The following is a 21,961-nucleotide window of genomic DNA, read 5'->3' as shown; positions in this document are numbered from 1 at the left end:
GACATTTGGCTATCTCAGCAGTGGGTTTGGTTGTTTTTTTTTTTTGGGGGGGGGGGGGGGGGGGTTATTCCAGCCATGGTGTAGCCTTGATTGAACCTTTCCCATGTTGGCTGTAGGCCAGGCGCCGTTCATAATCACCTGCTCTATGTAGTTCATAAATTACTCTTTAAATCCTCCTAGATGCCTGTGTGTGGTTATTAATCTTGTATATTTGTAGAATTTGAATTCCTGACCTTAGATGAGCTTGGTATTATTGAATGTTATGTCTTCTAGAACAGTTTCTCAACCCATGGGTCACAAGAATATATTAAAGGGTCGTGAGCAAACTTTAAAAATGGATCAACAAACTTTAAAAATGGGTTCTCTTTTAAAGGAGAAAACATGGGAAACTGGCTTTTCCCTTGCAGGCTGACAGAGTTCCAGCTTGCCAGGGGCTGCTTCTCCCCCCCCATGCCCCACACGCTGTGTTGGGGGGGGGGGGGGGCGCAGCAGCTTGGTAGTGAGGGGCACTGGGGCAGGACTGGCCATTGATGTTTAAAAATGGGTCCTGGTACAAAAAGTGGAGAACCACTGTTCTAGAGAAACAGTGGGCTGAAGTTTCCTTAGTGAGATTTATGTACGTAATATATTAATCTTTGTTACTGCTGCTGGCTTGCTTTGCCAGTTGGGAGTGTTAGTGTGTGTTTTCAAAATCCATTTTTGATGTGTGTTCCGCTGTTCTGTTTAGGACCATCAGTTGGGCTCACCATACACAATACCCCATTCCCTCCCTCTCTGCAGAGTACTGGATCTGTTGTTCTGTTCCACAGGTTCCCAGACTTTTCTTACTACATACCCCCTTCCAGATATACCAGCTGCCCACATACCCATCAGGATACATTTTATATCTTAACCCCTTAAATTATTCTGAAAACTAAAGTTGCCATTACACCATTTCTCCCACGTAACCCCCAGAAATGTCTTGTGTACCCCCAGGGGTATGCGTACCACAGTTTGGGAACTCCTAGTCTATTCCCTGGACTCCTAGTCTATTCAGCTGGACTAAATTGATAGACCTCTGCTGACTAGGTGTGCACAATGGTGCCATCACTTTGATGCTTTAGTAACTATTCTCCCTTTCACTTCAGGTTCAGAAGCTCAAAGCATGGATAAAAAAGGATATCGACGAGGGAGCTTCCAAAGCAGCACTAGCGACGAAGATATGGTGGAGATAGAAGGGGTTACCCTGGACTTCTCCATGGCGGATGATGTTCCCCCACTGGACAGGGAGATGGGAGGTAATGCTTATGCTTTCTCTCCTCTTCTAGTTCCTTTTCACTGAAGCATTTCCTGTAAGTTTGATGTTATTTTTTTTCTTTGACTATAAACTTATGGTTGAAGAACAAACTGTTCTAGTTTCTGGCTGAGGTGGCCAGGCTGTGGAATAAGGGCCATTAGCTAACCTGTTGCACTCCTAATATGACCATGAGACAATGCTGTCTATAGCAGTGGTTTCAAAGGTAGCTTTGTATACACCAGTTTCATTTCTATGTAGCAACCAACTGCTCAGTCATTTGCTTCCATTGATTTCTGTTAACATAGCTTAATCATGATCAGAACGAGATGTTGGCTGGGCACAAAGTAGAAACTGTGGAGTCTTTCCTTAAAACAGAATGAAAGGCAGGAACTACAGTACATTAGGGACCTCTGTGCCATAGGGAAGTGCTTATGACTTCCTTCCTACAAATAAATTACCTGGCTATACACACAAAGTAGCTTGTCCAAGAGGGAAATTATTTTCTCTCTATATCTTTGTTTGTTTGATCATTTAATACAAGTGCTAAATTGCCTTCCACAATTTTCTTTTGTTTTCAAGTTTTGCCAACAATGCTTTCTAAGAATTTCTCAAATCACGGCAGACAAGCAGTGCATCTGACCTGAAACAGCCTATTATATTAGTATAAACAAACTGCAACCTTGGGACAGCTTTGTCCCAGAAATTCAGTTATTCTCAAGCATTCAGCCCCCATGCCAAAAATGTTGGTTTCCCTTTTTTGAAATGATAGAAATTATTTTTAGACATTTTAATCTTGGCTTTGCTTTCTGTTCTGACTTGCTGAGTTTTTAAAATTTTGAAGACTGAGAAATTGCAGCCCGGTCTATTGAACTGATTAATGTAATGCACGTTTTAATTTAGCATGAAGTGATTCATTGAGACCAAGCTCACTTGCAGTCTGTGTTGCAACAATGCTGGCCACTTTTACATATGAAAATAGATAAGTATCTTGTTTCAGGGGTGTATTTGGTAGCCGTGTTGGTCTGAGACAAGAAGACATACAAAAAACTGCAGAAAAGGACAATTTTCTTGTGATTTCCCAGTTGGTCTAATAAAAGGTAACATTTTGGAACCAAGAGTTCTAGTTTTTAGTATGTGTAAGTGTCTTGTTTGTATTCTAGAAAACCTGTAGACTGCTGATAAAGAACAAGAAAAGGATGGATTGTGTGTGGGGGGGCTTGCTTAGAGAGAAAGAGAACACTTAGAATATTTTTGTAAACTCCATAATGACAAAAAATGTGGACAAATTGAGGAGCACTTTAAGAGGTACAAATAAAAACAGTCCTTTTAACTGTTTTTATTATGAGGAAAGACTGTAAGATTTATTTATGAATAGCTGGGTTGTTTGGGCAAAGAGAATGGATGTGCATTTGAAAGATTTAAACAGTAAGGAGGGATAGGACTTGTTCAGGGTAGTAGACAGGTATGTAAGGACAAGCAATCATGTTGAGCAAAGGAAAATATTAAATACATCAGAAAATGTTTAATTAGGTGGTACATGCCTGTTGATTGTGTCTTCCAACCTGAATGAATTAGTGATCAGTACCCCTGAAGGGGAACTCAGCTGATGCTGGCCATGGGGGTTCATCTGTCCATGACTTCCAAACATGTTTTAGTTGTGACTTTCTTTTATGCCACCATTTCTTTTTTTTTTTTGTCTTTTGATGGTAGTCTTCTGGTGGCTCAGAGGAAGGTGCCAAAAACTGATGGCTAAATAGTTATGGCACAATTTGTCCCCCACTCCTTGTAAAGGCTTAATTAATTGGTTGTTCCTTCTTATGTTAAAAGAGAAGAAGAACAAACATCCAATGTATTTTCTGTCAGCGTTTCATTTTACTTGCGTTTATCAAGTCCTCTCTCATCTGCTTACAAAGATTAGCAAGACTAACTTTTTATACAAATTCTTATTAGTTCTGTGAATTTTTCTCCAGCATCTTTGATTGGATGACCAGTACTACACACAGCACTTCATGTGCACATGCACTCATGAATTATGAGATGATACAATAAGCATTCACAGAGCAGTCCAGTTCTGTATATCTAATGATGGGAAGAGGCGTTCCATCTTTTTCCATTTAGCATTTCAGCCTTGAAAGAATTCCCTAATATTTTTCAGACTTGCTAGAGCAGATTGCACCTTAGTCTTTTTGGGTCAAGCTAGAGGCTAGGTGCAGATTAAGTGAGGTGTAATTGCACTGATTTATTGTAATGTTTTTAAAGTTCTCTCTTCAACAGTAAAAGCTATTAATATTTTTCGTAAGTAAACATGGAGGAAAAAAAGGGGAGGTTTCTTTAGTAAAGTCATAAATACACACTGGTTGCTGGTTTATCATTATAATTTGATGATTGTGTTGTCAATATGTAATATATAGAGACAAAAAATTACATATTGACAACACAATCGTCAAATTATGATAATAAACCAGCAACCAGTGTGTATTTATGTCTTTAGTAAAGAGACCTCCCCTTTTCTCCATGTTTACTTACGAAAAATGTTAATAGCTTTTACTAATATATGTTAGTGCTGCTGCTTATGTAGCTGTTTTTTGGTACTTCAGGAAGACTTGTCAAATTATTTAGTCTTAAAGTTACCTCTGCATATCTAACTACTCTTAGTGGACTAAATACATTTTTTACTCAGGTAGAGACCAGTTTAAAATAAACTACTTGGGGGGCGGGGGGGAGAAATGAAAATAGTATAATGCGTGAGATTCATTACTACTCTAAGCAGCACTTTTTCTTTCCCTTCTCTTCCCTGCACTGTGACAGGGGTTCACCAGAAACAACTGTTCTTGCCACTCAAAAGAACTGGCTTGTAGATTCCACAAATGGATAGAAAAAATAGAGATCTATACTTGGTTAATAGAAACACTTTTTTAAAGTGAATATCACTGTTTTGTTTATTGGCTTAGGTCAGGGGTAGACAATATATGCCCTGGGGCTGCATCTGGCCCTCCAGGCAATTCCAGCCAGCCCTCAGGGCCCCTCCGCCTGGACCTGGGCTGCCCCCCTGCAAGCCAGCAGGTCCCTGCAGGAGGTGCAGCTGTAGTTACTAAGCAACCAAACCCCAGGCAGGCTGGCCTGACCCGACCCGGCCCGATCCGGCCCCACCTCCAGCCAGGGGTGCACAAGACGAGAAGCCTCTGCTCACCAGCGGCTTTTGCTGGCAACCCCAGGACTGTTTTCAGCCTCCCCGCCTGGGAATTCACGTAAGGACTCAACTGGGCCAGGGCCTCGGCCTCCTGCTGGGGGAAAGGGGCAGGGAGCTGTGCGCTGTGAGGCTGGGTCAGCCAGGGACTCGGGCAGGAGTGCAGGAGCTGTGGCTATGGGGCCAAGTGGGGCAGACCCCGCACCCTGCCACCATGTGTGGCTGAGGACTTGGCTGGGAGCACTATGGGCTGGTCCCCCACACTGCCACCACCTACGGCCAGGGACTTGGGTGGGAGTGTGGAAACTGCATGTTATGGGCTAGGGATGTGTGGGCCCGGGGCATATCAGCCCGTGCAGGGCTGGGGGTTGGCAAGTAGCTGGAGTGGGGGGGACGGGGGACAGGGGGTTGTCAAGTGGCCAAAGTTGAGAGGGGGAGTGAGCAGCTGGAGCACAGAGCCAGCGGCAGCTGCGGTGGGGTCTGTACATCATTGTCTGCAGGGCCCAGGGTGGTCACCCCGATTCACACCCCCTACGGATGGCCCTGGTTGCGGGGCTGGCCCTGTACCCTGCCACCACATGCAGACAGGGACTCACATGGGAGCGCTAACTATTGGGCTGGGTGGGGCTCTTCCTGCATGCTGCTGCTACCTGTGTCCGGGGAGCTGAGCAGGGGCTGCGCGGGGCTGGCCCTGCTTGCTGCCACCACATGTAGATCCAGGGCCTGGCGCACTCCAGGAACTCTGGGGGCCCCCCCCACGCACAGCCTCACTCTCTCACCCCCCTGCTATAACCCCACTCACACCTACACCTTCCCACAGCCCCCACCCGAACCATATACCCCACACTCACCTCCCTCCCCTCCCCCACACACCCCACCCACCATACCCAAACTGTGCACACACACATACCCCCACACACAATATACAAGAGTAAGACTGTATTTTGAGCTATTATGCAATTACCTCTAGATACACTATACAAACGCACATGAATCAGGACAATTAAAAAAAAAAAAAAGTTATACTATATATTTGATTTTTTCCCCCCTCCCCCAGTTTCAAAATGGCAGCACCCTCCCTCCCAAAAGGAGAGTTTCTGGGGCAAGGGGAGGGACTTGTGGTGGTGAAGGTCAGGGTTTAGGGGGTAGGATTTCCAGTCCCAAGATGGCTACCAGGGGGTGGGACACCTGTCAAGAGGTGGGGCTACGCTTGCTGCCTTCAACAGCTCACCAAAACTCATTAAGCAGTCTTCCAACCAGAATAATTTCCCATCCCTGGCTTAGATCCTTGGATTTATCATTTTAAAAACTCATGCTTTTAAATGCCCTTTAATGTTCCAAACTGCTGTTTTTAGTCAGACACTTCTACCTCTGTGCATCCTAAACTAGACAAGATCTAGTATTTGTATCATTGGTGCTTTCCTCAGCTTTTTACCCCCTTTGCATCTTTGTTGTACTATGACATGGACCAGCCATTACTGGTTGCTCGAGCAGCTCCCCAATCAAAACTTGGTTGCCTTTTCTCATGGCTTTTCTCTCTGTATAACTGGATGAAAGAGCACTTTGGAATTCTTTTTCTTGTCCCTTAAATTTTCCTCGGGATTCAGCTCCCATGCTATTTCAGCTGATATGTGGTGGTTATGAAATGAAATTTCTCTAGAATCCCTGGCTGTTTGTCCTAGCAGAGGCTGCATATGGGACCTTGGGACTCTACAGACCACAAGTGACCAGGGTATCCAGTTGGCATAATTCTCATCCATTCCAGTGGCCTTTATTACTGAAGACGAGTTATGAATCTGGAAAGAAAAGTTAGGAAATGAACACTATTGTTTCTTGCAAAGAAGTTCTACTTTTGGAGTTGGACAGCATGGCAGATATCTAGTCTTATACAAATACTTGCTGTTTGCCTGGGCCAGTTCTCAAAATTGTCCCTTTCCTGTCTTAAAAAATTTAGGAAATGAAGTTTCCATCTCAGTTTGGCTTTCTGAAAAGAAAACATCTTTCTGTGCAGAAAGCTAAGGCATCAATTACTTCCAGTGAAATGTAGAAATATCCACAGGTATATTTTAATATTAGTTTTAAGGGTGTGTATATATAACATGAAAACAGTATAGAGGGTATTTTCAGCCCTTGTAGGGGAATAGCATACTTGTTGAAAGACTTATTTCCCTAATAGCACTACAGCTTGTGTAGGTAGGATAACCAGCTTCATATCTTTAACTGGAAAATAACGTTTTTAGCTAAGAGAAATATGTAAATATGTGCACAAGATTTCTGTCAAACTACATAGTTCTTGCATCCTTTTTTTTACTAAAATAAATCCAGATGTGAAGGCACCAGAGCACTTTTAAATCTGTGTCAGTGACCAAATTCCTAATTTCTTTCCAGGTTAAGTGGCAAGATGCCAGACGCTCAATATTTTGGTCAGTGTTAACCTTGCTAAGTCTTTCAGCAAGTTGAAGAAACTTTTGTCCAGGGGTGCTGTAAGGCACTGGGGCTGTAGGGATGTAATCTCTTCTCCAAAGCTGCAAAAACAGCACATACCTTTGAATGGCAAGGCTTAATTATTCAAACTATTCTCTAGTAGAGCTTTCTACAAACAGAAGTGCCTAATGCAGCAGCCTACTTGCCCACAGAATGGAGTATAGGTGATTTTATATTCCATTTACCTTGCATGTTGTTTTCTCTCTGGTGTGGTAGATTTCAAATGGTTTCCCATTTCCTCCCCTGCCCCTTCTTTTAAATCCACTTTCAGTCGGACTCTAGGGGTAAGTACAGGCATTCAAAAACCCCGAGCCTGAATTGATTCAATCTTTATAGGTTAGTCTAACCTGTGTAGATTGAACTGATTTGCAAGCAAATAGACATTCACTTTTGATTCTGGAAATGCAGCCACCTGCTTGCAGTGGCTTAGGTTAGAAACTGAAGGAGGGCGTACAAGGCTGGAGGGAAGCTAACTGGGGGATGTGTAGCCAGGCTTCCACAAAGTATGATTGGGGAGGGGTTTAAACCCCCCTGGGGTGTGCCTGGAAGGGGAGGGGGAAGCCGCCCCTGTCAGGTTTGTTGAGAGTGGGGGTTGGGGGCACCTGGTCAGCGCCTCAGGTGAAGGGCGGGGGCAGGGAGGAAGATTAAACTCCCCTGTCTTACCTCTGTCCCACCAGCATGGGGACCCCAGCTGAGGTGTGCCCTGCTTTCTGCCTTGTTGACCACTTGTGCTGCTGGGGGGTGTGGCCAGAGCCAGCCGGCATGGCCCAGCCCATGGCTGAGCCTGGGGCTGTAGGGCTGAGCTAGGCTGGCCAGTGGACTCTGCTGACCAGTCAATCTTACCTCTATTCCTGGGAAAGTGCTAGAGAAAATAATCAAAGAACACATTTGTGCAGGCCCAGCAGGGGAAACGATGCTGAGGGGAAACCAGCATGGATTTGTCACAGGTAGATCCTGCCTGACAAACCTTGTAGCCTTCTATGACCAGGTGACACACTGCCTGGATGCGGGAGCTGAGGCTGCTGTCATCTTCCTGGACTTTAGGAAGGCCTCCGACACAGTTTCACACCCTATCCTCATTGGGAAGCTAGCAGACTGCGGAGTGGACGCCTACACGGTCAGGTGGGTGGCCAACTGGCTTAGGGACCGCACCCAGAGAGTGGTGGTGGATGGTTCCTTCTTGGCCTGGAGGGAGGTGGGCAGTGGGGTCCCGCAGGGTTCGGTCCTCGGTCCGATATTATTCAATATCTTCATCAACGATTTGGACGAGGGTGTGGAGAGCACCCTCTCCAAGTTCACTGATGATACCAAGTTATGGGGCAAAGTTAGTACACCGGAGGGCAGGGAGCAGATTCAGGCTGACCTGGACAGGTTGGATCAATGGGCAGAGAGAAATAGGATGCAATTTAATAAAGATAAATGTAAGGTACTCCACCTGGGAAGGAGGAACCCCCAGCACACCTGTAGATCGGGGAGTGTCCTTCTCAGCAGCTCGGAGGCAGAGAGGGATCTTGGAGTCATAATTGACTCCAAGATGAACATGAGCCAGCAGTGTAACGAGGCCATCAACAAGGCCAATCGCACCTTGTCATACATTAGCAGGTGCATGACTAATAGATCAAAGGAGGTGATGCTCCCCCTCTATGCAGCACTGGTCAGGCCGCAGTTGGAGTACCGTGTCCAGTTTTGGGCACCGCACTTCAAGAGGGATGCGGGGAATCTCGAGAGGGTCCAGAGGAGGGCCACTCGCATGATTAGTGGCCTTTGTGACAGACCCTACGGGGGGAGGTTGAGAGAGCTGAATCTCTTCAGCCTTCACAAGAGACGGCTGAGGGGAGATCTTGTGGCTGCCTATAAATTTATTAGGGAGGTCAACGGGGAATAGGGGAAGTGCTGTTTACTAAGGCGCCCCAGGGAGTGACTAGGAATAACGGGTGTAAACTAGTTGAGAGTGGATTTAGGTTAGCTATTAGGAAGAAATTTTTCACAGTAAGGGTGGCCAGGATCTGGAATGGGCTTCCAAGAGAGCTGGTGCTATCACCTAGCTTGGAGGTCTTCAAGAGGAGGCTCGATAGTCACCTGGCTGGGGTCATCTGACCTTGGTCCTCTTTCCTGCCAGGGGCAGGGGACCGGACACGATGATCCATTGTGGTCCCTTCCGACTCTACAATCTATGAATCTGAAGGCAGGCGCAGAGGGACTGGCTCGGGCTGGGCTACGGGGGCAGGCCTTATCCCAGCCTGCTGCGGCTCAGCCTGGGGATGCAGGAGCTGTGTGCCCAGATTGCTCCTGGCTCCCTGTGCCCAGGTGAGGCCAGGCTGTCATGGAGCTGCAGCTGGCTGGGAAGGGCCCAGCCTCCATGGCCTGGCATGGTGCAAGCCAGGCTGGCCCCTCCACACCTGCCCTCAGTCCCTGGGCAAGGAGGGCAGATAGTGGGGCCAGCCCAGGATGGGCCGCGGGGACAAGGCCCTTCCCAGCTGGCTGCGGCTCCATGATAGCCCAGCCTTGCTTTCATGGGCAGCAGTGCGGAGGCAACAACACTGCAGGTGGGCACCTTGGCAACCGGACTGGCCATGCAGAACGAGTTCATTGTGCCCGAGGCTGCCTGAGCTGGCTTGGAGGTGCTGGTGGGGGCTCGTGTGCTTGCAGCTGCTGCTGCACCCCCTGTCCGTCACCGTGCAGCACCTGGCCAGCTGCAGCCATACCAGAAGCTGTGCACTGGCCAGGGCTGGCAGAGCTGTACTTACCTTCCTCGCCTTCTGCTGCTGCTGCTGTTGCTCCTGCCAAGCCTCTGGGTGCGCACATGGGAAGCTTCAGCCAGGAGGCTCCTGCCCAGCACATGGAGCTCTGGCTGTAGCTCCTGGGCACCTTTCACATGGCCCCTCCATGCCTGCCCTCAGCAGCACATGCAGCTGGCCAAGCTCAACCACCCTGGTTGCCTTCCACCTGTTCTGCCTGCCTGGGGTTAAGCTGGGCTGGGTGTGGGTGCTGCTGAGGGTGGGCAAGGAGGGGCCAGTCCAGGCCAGGCTGCAGGGGCAGGGCCCTTCTCAGCGAGCTGCAGCTCCCTAACAGCCTGGCCTGTCCTGGGTGTGGGGAGCCAGGAACAATCTAGGCACGCAGCTCCCGCGGCCCCAGCTCAACCTGCAGCCAGCTGGCAAGGGCCTTGTCCCATGGCCCAGCTCGTACCTACCCTCAGCAGCGCCTGCGGGCCGGACTGGCTCAACCCCAGCCTCAGCCACAGGTGGATGGCAGAGCCATGCTGGTCAGCTCTGGCCACACTCCTGCCCCTGCTGCTGTAGTGGTGGAGGGGAAGAGGACCCTGACAGGCTGCTGTGCCCTGGCCTGGGCTGCAGTCACCCAGAGGGAGGGGAAATAAACCTCCTCCCTGCCCCTTCTCCTTAGGGTCCCATGCTGGGCCTGCGTCTGGCCATGTTCCCACTGCTGTTCTGGCTAGAGAGCAGAAGGGTAGGGCCAGCCCTGTTCTCTGGAGCAGGCAGCATAGCACAGCCTAGGGTTGAAAAGCATGCTAGGATTCTGGGGGACTCTGATTTAACTTAAACCAGGAAGGAGTCTGGGACAGAAGTTCCATAGACCAGTTTGACCCAAGCCAGTTAAGAATGATACTACATTCAACCAGGTTTATCTTAAACCAGTTTTGGCCATTTTGAAACTGTTTTATGTGCACTCAACTTATCTTCTGTTACAGGTTTAAACCAGCTTCTGATCACTTAAACCAGTTTATGTATAACTTCTGTCCCTAGCCTAGCTGGCCCTCTTCCTCTGATCTTAATGCATATTTTTTGGAGTTCTTCCATTGCAGATTATATTAGCAATTAGTGATACTTGGTTTATTCCCTTCCCTACAAAAGTTGGGATGGCTTACAATAAGAGGAAAACAGTTTACAAAAGTAGGTGAAGTTTTTGAAATAAAATCTAAAGCAAAAACTCCTTAAATGATAACCCAGCTTAGTTTTGCTTGCTAAATGCCTGTCTTAAGAAAGAGGGTCTTAAAGCACTTCTGGAAGATGTCCAGGCTCAGGTTCTGGCAGGCAACAACAGTAGTGTAAGTAGGGCAGAGCAAGAGGTGCTGACTTAAAGGGGCACTGGTACGACCCTCTCCCTCAGGATTCTTTCCACAGAGCCCTGCACAGCCCGGCCATAGAGAGCAGGGCAGGTACAAGCCAAGCAGGATCATGTTCAGCTAGTGTATCTGGTGGGATAGGGGGGTAGAATGATGTCCCTCCCTCTGCCAGGGAACTTTGTCATGAGAGGGTCAGTCTTGCCCCCAGAAGTGGGGAGGATGAATTGGTCTCCAGCATTCATACCCATTTTATTGATGTACTTGTAACTCTGGATTGCATTTTACCTTTGTGCCTTTTTTCTCTATCACCTATCTTGGAGGGATTAAGGAAGAAAATTTAGTGTCACTCATGCCAGATCCTGGGTATAAGCATCTGTGTATCCTGTTTGAAATAAACCACACTTGCAACTGGCATTATTCATGGGGAGGATATGGCAGTAGGTAGTGGCACCATACATTATCGTCCAATACACTGAATCAAAACAACAGATCTAGCCAATCTTGGGCAAGTTTGGTGTTTTCTTGAAGACCAAAAAATCTTTTAATTGTTTGGAATGCTTGAAAAGTACGATATTTTTAGTCAGATATATCTCTAGGAAGCAGAAATATGCATGCATCTACTCCTGTTTCATATAACCTAAGGCAGTGGATTTCTCTGACTTCCAGTTTGGACTTTGCATTTCAGTACTAATGGGAAACAAACATGATTGTCCTTGATTATATACTATGTGATTGTATAATTTTATGCTCAAGAACAATAACTTTCTAAACTTGTTTTTCAGTAGAATCCATGGACATTCTTTTAGTTATTATTATCATCCCTGCACTTAATTCTAACAGCTTTTCTAACACCATTTAGGGAGCGAATCTTGAGTATTAATTAATCTAAGCTGCTGTTCACACCTCAACATCTGTGCTAAACTGGCAGGAAGGTTTAAGTTTGGGAAGCTACAGGTTCCTCTCTAACACTTCATTAATCTTGTATGCTTAAATGCTTTCTACTGTATTCCTATGAACAATGTAACAGCAGTTACCTTTTGGCTAGCAGTGGTTGTTTCCGTGGTGGTAGAATACAGGCTTTCTTTGCAATATCTTCTGAGAGCATGTACTAATATGGGAGTCATAACATGCCATCACAGCTGCATGAGTAGCATGAGACTGTCAGGGTGTAAAAATGGACCTAGTAGCTCTTACTTGAGCTGCCCAAGATCCTCTGCAGAAACCTGAGGAGCTGGTGTGTGGTCATCTGCACGAAGGTACACAAGTTCCTTATTGCTTTGAGTTTGCTGAGGAGAGCTGAAAACCCCAAGCTTCAGTTGTCTCCAGATCAGAGGCTAACTGCCGTCCCCCTTTAGGGAAGCATAGCTAAAACCTGGCATCTTAGTGACAGTGGATTTTGGTCACCTTGGCATTTTGTAGAGGTGCACTAATACATCGGTCTGGTATCGGATTGGCACTGATATAAAGAAAATTGACTATATTGGAAATTGGCCTGATGTAGCCGATAATTTGGCTGATAAATGCCGGTGTGCGCACATAGCATAGCACACAAGCAGCGAGGAGCAGAGCCTGGCAGCGTGCAGCTGGTAAGTGTGTTGTGGTGAAAGGGGAGGGATGTGGGGGGCCAGATCAATGCCCCCCGCAGTGAGGGAGGGAGTGGGGCTGGGGCTCAGATAGGCATTGTCCAGCTGGGGCAGGGTGGGCATGGGACAGAGCTGTGACATGGAGTCACGTTTGGGGGGGGGAGGGGGGGCAGGCATGTGCCCCTGGATCTGCGGAGGGTGAGTTGCAGGCTGCGCTGCGCTGCGCTGCGCTTAGGGCGGGCGGCACTGGGAGGGGGCTATGGCAAAATGTGGAGTGGCATGCCCAGCAGCGCTTATCTGGGGGTATATTCCCCCCCCCCATGAGCTGTGGCGCTCTCACACTCTTCCCACCCTGGCTGGGCAGCACCTACCCCAGCCCCACTCCCTCCCTCAGCACAGAGGCCTTGATCTACACCCCCCCCCATTCCCTTTCACCACAACACAGTTACCAGCATGCAGCTGTAGCGGAAATCAGATCGGTATTGGCCAAAATGCCTCCTTAAAAATCAGCTATCGGTATTGTTCCCCAAAATCTGTCAGTGCACCCCTAGCATTTTGTCAAGCACACAGTGCTGACTCAGTCTTTAAAAACCATGCTGTGCATTACAGCAGAGTGCGCTTGTGAGCGTATAGGCAGCATGGTCTCACAAGACCATTGTCAACGTTCACCACGACAATGTTTCAGAGCCATTGAACAAGGTTTAAATGATGAGTTTTCACTAGCAAACTGGAGCTAGAAAAACTTAAATCAACTTTTAAGTATATCAAATGGCAAAGATAAAATGGCTAATGGGCCTGTATAAAGAGCACTGCAGCAAGCTCGTAAAACAGCTTTTAGCGCATTTAGCATGGGAGATGCCAAACATGCAAGGAACATTACAGTGAACTGTTTTACCAAGACAGACACAGGTAAAAAAAGGAAAAGAATTGTTTTCAGATAGAACATCTGTCACTGTGTCGTATTAATATATAGGGATCTCCAGTAGCAAACAAATCCTGTTTTTGAGCCAAAATCAGATTTGGCAGAAAATTTAAGAAGCAATGATAGTGAAAGAGAACAGAATACTTTGTAAACTGAAGTTGCAGGAGTGAAATGCAACTCTGCTGCTCTGTCCACGATGTACCAGAAATTGAACTCCTTAGCCTTCAGTACTTGAATGAATACTCTTGTCGAGCTGTTGGTCTTTGACCAAATAGATAGTGGATGATAAATGTGAATTGGCAGAGCCATGTAGGTTCCTAGGACTGGAATAGTGGGTATTTTGGACTCTGAGATGGTGGATCAGAGAACTGTGGGAAGTCCTTCCTAAGAATGTCACCTGTAGTACACAGCCATGAGCTGCAGTTACTGGCTCTTAAAAGCACTGAATTGTTCTTAGCTTAAACCTAAAGAACAGCCTCTTCAGTTGTTCAGGATTTGCACTGAATTGTGTAGCCAGTGTTTTATAGTTGAGAAGCTGTTGCCTGAAAGAAAAGTGAAACTCTGCAAGCTTTTTCCTTGTCCAAGCTTGTCCCAGAACAAAGTTTTGTGGCTCCAGTTATAGCCTTCTCTTTGAGGCTCTGCTTCTAAATGATTGGGGGTTAAATTCTCTGGATGCCAGCCTCCCCAGGGTTATTTCTAGTTTGGCCTATTTGGAAGGCAAGGGATACTGCATCTTTATACTTTTTCTGTTAAGCTGAAATCCTCCCTCTCTCCAAGCAGGTTGGAGGGTTGGCTCATGTGACTGTCAGCCGGTGACGACATGCTCAGACTGCAGGGAGAGCCGGCAGTGCTGTAGACTACCCTTCAGCCTAACGCCAAGGGGAGAGAATGCAGCAAGTGCTGCTGCTGTAAAGGGAGTTCCGCCGGGCAGATTCCCTGGAGGTAAAGGGCCATGAGACGGGACTAAATGGTGCTACCGGAGAAAGGAAAAAACACAAGTGAGGGTAAGAAGGCGTGAGCTAAGGGAGAATGTTTAGGCTAATCCTAGCCGCACATTGCAGGGGCTGTTAGGCAGTGATAAGTAAACTGCTGGTCATTATTCGAAAGCTGTTTGATTCCTTTGCTAAGGGTGGGGCAGAGCTATTGGATTTCTGCTGGCTAATGATGTCATGTAAATCTTTGCAAAGGAGTGATTCTTTCCTTCACAAGAGCATTTCTGCTTTCAGATTCATTGTAGCAGAGAAGGGCAGGTGCAGTGCGGAGAGCTCTTACCTTTTTATTGCTAAACTAGAGGTGCTGAAAAGGAATAATACAGTGTGTAGAAGCATCTGCTGCTTTAGTTCATTTTGTCTGTCTATAACAGACTGGTTGCCTGAGATGTAAAAATGGAGTGTTAGGATATTTCCAAGGAGGGAAGGTTGTAAGAATGATAAATTAGAATGTCTGCTTTAAAATGTGCTACGTGTGTCTGTAGGACAACTGCTGTTATGTCAGTTGGTGTATTAAGCCTTTTGGGGGCTAAATATCAGTTGTAAGCTTGTGCAGATTGGAAAGACCCATTTTGGTCATCTTGTTCATACCTAGACAGGGCAGGATTGTGCCCTTCTACTCTTGCCCCCTTAAAATTTGAACCTGTCAATAATTATCTTGGAGTTAGATCTGGGATAAGAAACACAACGCTGACAAATATTTCTGCCATCGGCCATTTTATAGTTCAGTATTTCTCTTAAAAATGAAAGGATGCTTCTCTTATATTATGTTGAAAGATAAATTGATAAATTTAAAGATGGAAAGATACATTTTTCATATTTGTCTGATCAGGAATTCTGTCAGCACTCAAAGTGGATTTCATTTTATAATATGAAAATTGGTAGTTCTCTCAGAGGTGCTAGGCTGAGGTTTTGAACAGAATCTTCTCTCCAAACTGCACTTGCTCTATGCTTAAAATGCAGCAGGTACACGCATGTGCACTTCTACTCCCACCCCACAGCTGCTTTAATTGGGCTAGGCTATATCCAAGGGTCTAAAGGGAATTTAGTTTTAGAGTCCATTCCACTTTTGCCCTCTTAGCTGATACTCCTCCAATAATGTCTACTATAGTAGTAGCAAGTGGATATGGCCAGGTGTTTTCTGGCTCCCAGACCTGAGACATTTCTTCCTTCTTTGTAACTTCTCCATTATGTTTAGATATCATTGGTGGTCTTCAAACAGCAGATGACTTGACATGGAAATTGAAGCATAAGAGACTCTGAGATTTGGGGGGCTCTTAGCTTATGTTCATAAGCCACACTGTGGACTATGCTACGTATGTTGTAGTATTTGGTGGATTTTTTTTTGCTTCTGTTCATTTGCTACATTGTAGTAATTCTCACCTGAGCTGGGAGAAGGCTCTGTGGCAGTTAAGGGGCTGGCAGTTGAGAGCAGCTGGGCTGTAACATTTTTCAGGAAGTAGGGAGTAAGTATTTCTCAAAAGATCTCTTTGATCTGGGCTGCACAGTACCATTTTATTGATGCTTCTTAATTGGCATTATTGCTAGGGAGGGTTGTAATGTGAAGCCATGGGGCTGAGGTTTAATAGATGATGGTGATGATGATCTGAGACTTTCCAAGGACTCTGGCACCAAGCACACTGTTTAATACTGTCAGTCATTACCAGGAAGTAAGAATTCAGCCCAGGACCTTATTTTCAGGTTTTAATGACCAGTTTCTGTGATATGTTAATTAATCTGATCCTCTGGTGTTCCCACGGATGACCATCAGGGCTCCACTATGCACAATAAACTCATAACACTCTCATCTCAAATTCCACGTTACTGTTTGTGCTTTTCTAACAGTGAGATGAAGTTGTTTCATGCTTTTGTTCAGTGATTATGATGGAGCACAATGGTTCATTGTTCGAATACCTGGGGACAGAACTAAGCAGTTCTGTGGTCCACAAAAGACTAGCTGCTCGCATAATACCATCTGCTCTTAGTTCTAATTATGAAATAGTGTTAAAAGCTAATTTTTTTCCAGGTGAACAGTTCCATAGCTGTTACACGGATGCTATGAAGCCAAATGTGGGGTCAAGGCATCCCTGAGCCAGTTTTTTTTCTGTTGACATGTGGCCCAGCTCTAAATCTAAAACTAGGGAAGCCCCAAACTAGACTATTTTAGAATGAGTATGGCTGTTCAAAGCTGCCATTCAAACTGTGACTGGAGTCTCCAAAGTCATATTAATGTATCAGAACAGTATGTTTGCTCCCTGGAGTATTTACTGCCAAACAGATTAGGGAGATCTCTTTTCTTTGTATACAAATACATAAAGAAGGCTTTTGTGGAACGAGCTGAAAACTTTTGTTAAATTATACTGATTACAGTTGGCTGCATGCTGACTTAATTTTATCTAAAGGTTTGTTTCCAGTACCAGTTGTATACGTGCACCAAATATTAGCCTTTTTCTTTTTCTTTGGGTTCGCTTGGGGATTTTATAGAGCATGTTTAAGTGTGAAAATCTGTCACAGCATTGAAACCAGCCTGTTTGATTTTTAAGCTGCTGTTCTTTCAAGTGTAAAAGCAATATCAAAGGTAAAGATAGCTTGACCTCCTGCCTGCAAGCTTCTAAAAGCAACTGGGTATGCTCAGCACCTCTACAGATTGGGTACAAAGGTCTTGTGTTGGATCTACAAGATCTGTGAACTGTCCTGGAAAATGTGGCTGTAACATAGTCTGCAGTGTGCCAAATGAAGCAAAGCAAAGGGAGTTTGGTAACAGGTTATTCTGCAGTTGTAGTTAGGAATGTACCTGGATGCCCATTGTTTAATTGAGGCTTTTACTGGGGTAGGACACTAGTTTTGAGGATGTCCTCTGACTAACTGGGAGGAAATGAAGTCTGGTCCTGACAACTTAAAGATCATGTGTTTTGCTATTTTCCTTCAAGTATTCCATTTATAACCTGTAGGGTTTCACCTGCTTACTGCCATACTTCAGGCTTCATGCTGTTAACCATCTCCCTATTCATATAAACTGCAGTCTATCTGCAGCCTGGTAAGTATAGTGAACAATCCAAAGCTTACGTTAGGGTTAATTCAGGAGACTTTTAGTTCTCATCCTTGCTTTCCCTGCCCTTAGTTTTTAAATGACCAGAAAAAGTAGTTGAACGAACTTCTCGGTACCAGACAAAACCATGGTTTCAGATCAGTGAAAGACTTCCCCACTTCTGTCTCTGATGAATCCCATGTACCAAAAATAAGATGGCACTATGTTTAGGAAGCTCTTTTAATGCAGGTGTATTATACCAGCACATGTGCCCTGGGCCATGCAGATTTCATAGCATAGGGTGCTTCCTATCTAAACATTACATAGAATGACTCTTGTTAAATTTTGTGTTTAGGGGAATCCAGTGAATGATAGGCTTCGGCGGGAGCTTTTAAGGCATTTCCATGTTCCTTGTATTTCTGAGGCAGTTTGTGGGACTATTTTGGAAAAGCTGCCTGCCACTTTATAACTCTACACATGTAGCTGAAACCCATTCTTGGTGTCTCCACACCCAGAGTGCAATGTGTGTCACCAAAGTTTCTTCCATATCTGGACCAAAACACAGGGAGACGGATCACAGAAGTGCAAAATAAAAGAGTTGCATTGACATCCAGCCTCAAACTGTCCTTAAAGCTCTAGGACCCTGTTTTGTCCTATTCTGTTCAGGGTCAGGATCAGTCCAGTAAAAGGAGAGACATATCTTTTTTGCAAAAGCATTGGAATCTTTGGAGCCTTCTGCCAAACAACTTAGGTTAGCATTGTAGGTGCTTTTAGTAAATAAATATATATATTTTGGCAAATAAACTGAGCCAATTTCAGTTAAGATATAGGTAGATGAATAGATATGTGTGTGTTTATATATAGATATATCTATATAACACACACACACCTCCGTAAAGACAATAAAGCAACAAAGGCACCCTAACTGTAACAATTTTTACTCTAGAATATGTTTTGTAATGTAATTACTATAAAGCAGTGCTCAAGGCAAATGGTTTGGTTTGGAAACGTCAGCTTTACCACTGAGCTTCAGACAGAAGCAGAATAGATGCTGTACCCATATCTGTGCTTAACCTTGTGGTCAAAATGATGTCATCAAATATGGCTTGCTGAAGCCTGCCATGCAGAGGGGGAGTTTTTAACTGTCAGTTTTGGGCAACCCTTTCAAGTGCGTATTTTATTATGCCTTTTTGCCTTTAGTGTGGAATTAGATTTACTGTTCCACTAGTGATTTAAAAGTCCGTATCAAGCCATGGGATGATCTGGGAGGTCTTGAATTATTGGGTTGTAGAATAAGTTTATGAGAGGAAATGGTTGTAACATGAGAAGTTTTCTTAAGGAGGAAAGGAAAAAAAAGGAATCAACACTGTTGTTCATGGAGTAAAGCTAGGAGTCCTTGACATCACCTGAGGACACTGTCATAATTTATATAATAGAAAACAGGGCATCTTTTTCCTTTTTTGACTGGTAGCATAATTCTCATTTGTACTAACCCTGAGAGTCCTTGCCACTTGAATGTCTGTTGGGTTTCAAAAGAAAAATACACAGATTAATTAGTAAAAGATTCTGTTGGTATTGATTTAGATCAGTGGCCTCTCTGCTTATAAATGCAAAGGAAGGAAATTTGAGCTGAATTCCACAGAAGAGCTTTTTTCCCACTGGATTAACTTGTGAAGAAGGCAACTTGATTTTGCTGAATAAGGTTTAAAAGGCCCTCTCTCATCTTCCTCTCTCCTCCCTCCCCCCATGTTAGTGCCTTCATATCTTTAAGACATACAAAAACTAGAACGCTTGGTTCCAAAATGATACCTTTTATTAGACTCACTAGAAAATCAGAAGGAAATTGTCCTTTTCTGCAGGCTTTTGGGATCCTGTTTGAAAAGCACGCTATTAAAGGGACAGGGAATGAAAAATATTCAGTTAATGTTTTAAAGTTCGTTTGTTTTTTTCAAATTGAGCAGACTTGTATGCTTTGTCTTGAAACTAAAGGTTAATGCAGGAATAGATTTGTAAATATATTGCAAGTAAGAACATTTTAAATGCTTTTTCATTTATGATGAAACCATGATTCCATACTGGAAATAATAGTAAGGGACGTGCATTTCTCTCTTGGCTTGAAGTCAGTGGCTTATTCTCTGGAGTCAGGCACTGGATTGCACTCCATGTTGCCACAGGCTTTACCTTTTGTCCTTTACCTGTTTAGACTGTACGCTCTTTGGAGTAAGAACTCTTAACATGCACTTGCTATAACAAGGCTCTGAATTCAGTTAAGGTCTCTAGGTGATATGGCAAAGTGGTGAATATGCTGTTTCTGTTTCTGTTACCTTTGTTATAGGCTACTTCTCTTTTCCCACTTGCCTCATTTGATATTTTTTAGCACTTGGTTCCTTAAAAGCTACTCTGGTCAGGTCACACTGAAGGCCATAACTCTGGTGCTTGCCAGCTCCTCTCACCTGGGGTGACATGGAATCTTTCCTGGGCAGTTATTATTACTATTATTATAATTTCCGGTCCTTGTATGTGAGAGGATTCCCCTTTCAGTATAAAATTGGTGCTGCTCTTTGGGCCAGGCTTTCATGTTATGACACAAATATCAGAAGGATGCTCTAGGGGTGTAACGTTAAAACACAGCCCTCAGGAGTAGAGGTTGTAGGCTGATCTTCAGGTGTAGAAGCTGACACATTGCATTGTTCTTTGATCGTTCTCAGGGAGGTGTTGTGGGGGGGCAGATACTTCCAGGATTAAAACTACCTTATGCTGTGATGCAGTGTGGGCTCATGCCACTAGAACTGTGATGAGAGCATGAATGTAACTTATGCATGCCCTTGTGCAAATAGTCCTCAGTAGATTTAACTGATCCAACAAATCTCTGTGCTTGAGGAGTGACTTAATAGCTACCTACTCCCATCCATGACTCTACTTTGGCGGCTGGACCCGATGATCGGCAAGGTCCCTTCCAGCCCCTAACAATCTATGAATCTACTCATTCACTTCCTTAGCATTTGAAGAGAAGAGAGATCTTGGAATTAATGCAAGTGGCTCTTTCATCATCTGCTCTGTTCTTTCCAGAGTTTTACTCGTACAATGGAGGAGAGATGAACGGCACAAGCAAGATGATGGATTTTCTGGAGGAACCTCTCCCTGGAGTGGGAACCTATGAAGATTTCAATACCATAGACTGGGTGAGGGAGAAGTCCAGGGACCGGGACAGGCACAGAGAGGTATGGTTCTTACTGCTTTGATCTCACAGCGAATGTTATACTTGTAGTGTTTGCAGATGTCCCTGTTTGAGAGCAGTAGAGTGAAATCTCGGAGACGTTTTCTTCCCAGTTTTCCTGCTGCCTTGTGCGAATAAAGGAATCTATTTGGAATGCAGTGGATGCCTTAAATGGAGTGGCAAGGCTCCCAGTGGGCTCCTGAATCATGAGAAACAGCGGCAAGGTTTTTATGAGTTGGTGATTGGGCAGAATACATAAAAAGCTGGATCAGTTTGTTTGCCAAAATATTCTTTTAAAAGCTGTGGTGATGCTGGTATAACAACAGGTGCCTTAGGAAGCAAAGAGGCACAAAATCTAAGATTGCCCATCAGAGTAGGATGTACAGCAATATTGTTTAATGCCTGGATTGTTTTGAAGATACTTGTAGGCTCTGCCAAGATGTGTATAAATGTGCTAAGCACAGTTCCTTCTGCGTGAGCAGGTCCTTTATTACTATCCACAGTGGGTACTAAACCAAAAGACTGTGCAGAAAAGAAAATGAAGGTTAACACAAAATAGATTGGTTCCATCCTTCAAATTGTTCAATCTGTTTCATGCACACCCCTCATCTGTCCATTGTCATGAATAGTTAATTAAGAAATGGCCAAAAGCTGCTATAAAAATGACAATCTCTGCTTTCAGCCGGAGAAATGCAAACTGGGTAAACCCAGAAATTACAAAGTGGTCAATAAGGCCTTGATTTTGTTTCTGTTAAAAGAAATCGGCAACAGAACTTCACCTTTCCAGACAGTCCCTATTCTATCCTGCCTTCACTAATTCAGTAGCAGTTACACTCATTAACAACCCTGTCATTGAAATCCTTCATTCAGGCAAAAATGATTCTGCTAGCTTTTATTTATTCCAGTTAATGAGGATTTGTCATTTGGTCAATGTGCGTTTCATCCAAGAATAATGGAATATGTACTGGAACGTTTCCATTCTGGGACTTGCACCAACAGAGTTAAAGCATATTATATCATACTTTCGTAGTCATCAAGAGCTTTCAGACTAATAAATGACAAATATTATCAAACTTTAGGTAAATGTCATAGCGCAGAGCCTTGAAGAAAGTTATTGTTCTGAACAGGTTATAAGAGGCCGCCTCTGAATAGCTGTGGGCTAAGATTACAAGCATGAAAAATCTGTTTAAATAA

At 44.8% G+C, this 21,961-nt stretch overlaps 1 protein-coding gene across 4 annotated transcripts in view; it reads left to right on the top strand.

The window, feature by feature from the left end:
- LOC102571896 (H(+)/Cl(-) exchange transporter 5) overlaps nucleotides 1–21,961 on the top strand; it is a 91,479-nt gene that overhangs the window by 46,113 nt on the left and 23,405 nt on the right. For 2 of the 4 annotated variants that reach the window (XM_059732612.1, XM_059732613.1), the window contains exons 2-4: nucleotides 1,128–1,277; nucleotides 14,314–14,475; nucleotides 20,620–20,771. In XM_059732612.1, the coding sequence (XP_059588595.1) occupies nucleotides 1,145–1,277; nucleotides 14,314–14,475; nucleotides 20,620–20,771 (447 nt within the window). In that variant the 5' untranslated portion in view covers nucleotides 1,128–1,144. Of the gene's footprint in view, nucleotides 1–1,127; nucleotides 1,278–14,313; nucleotides 14,538–20,619; nucleotides 20,772–21,961 lie in introns of those variants that run through there. The other 2 variants (XM_059732614.1, XM_019481879.2) reach the window with 2 other exon arrangements.

Source organism: Alligator mississippiensis, chromosome 8, assembly GCF_030867095.1.
Source record: "Alligator mississippiensis isolate rAllMis1 chromosome 8, rAllMis1, whole genome shotgun sequence".
Classification (NCBI taxonomy): Eukaryota; Metazoa; Chordata; order Crocodylia; family Alligatoridae; genus Alligator; species Alligator mississippiensis.
The sequence above is the reverse complement of the archived record's forward strand: the minus strand, read 5'-3'. Positions and strand labels throughout refer to the sequence as shown.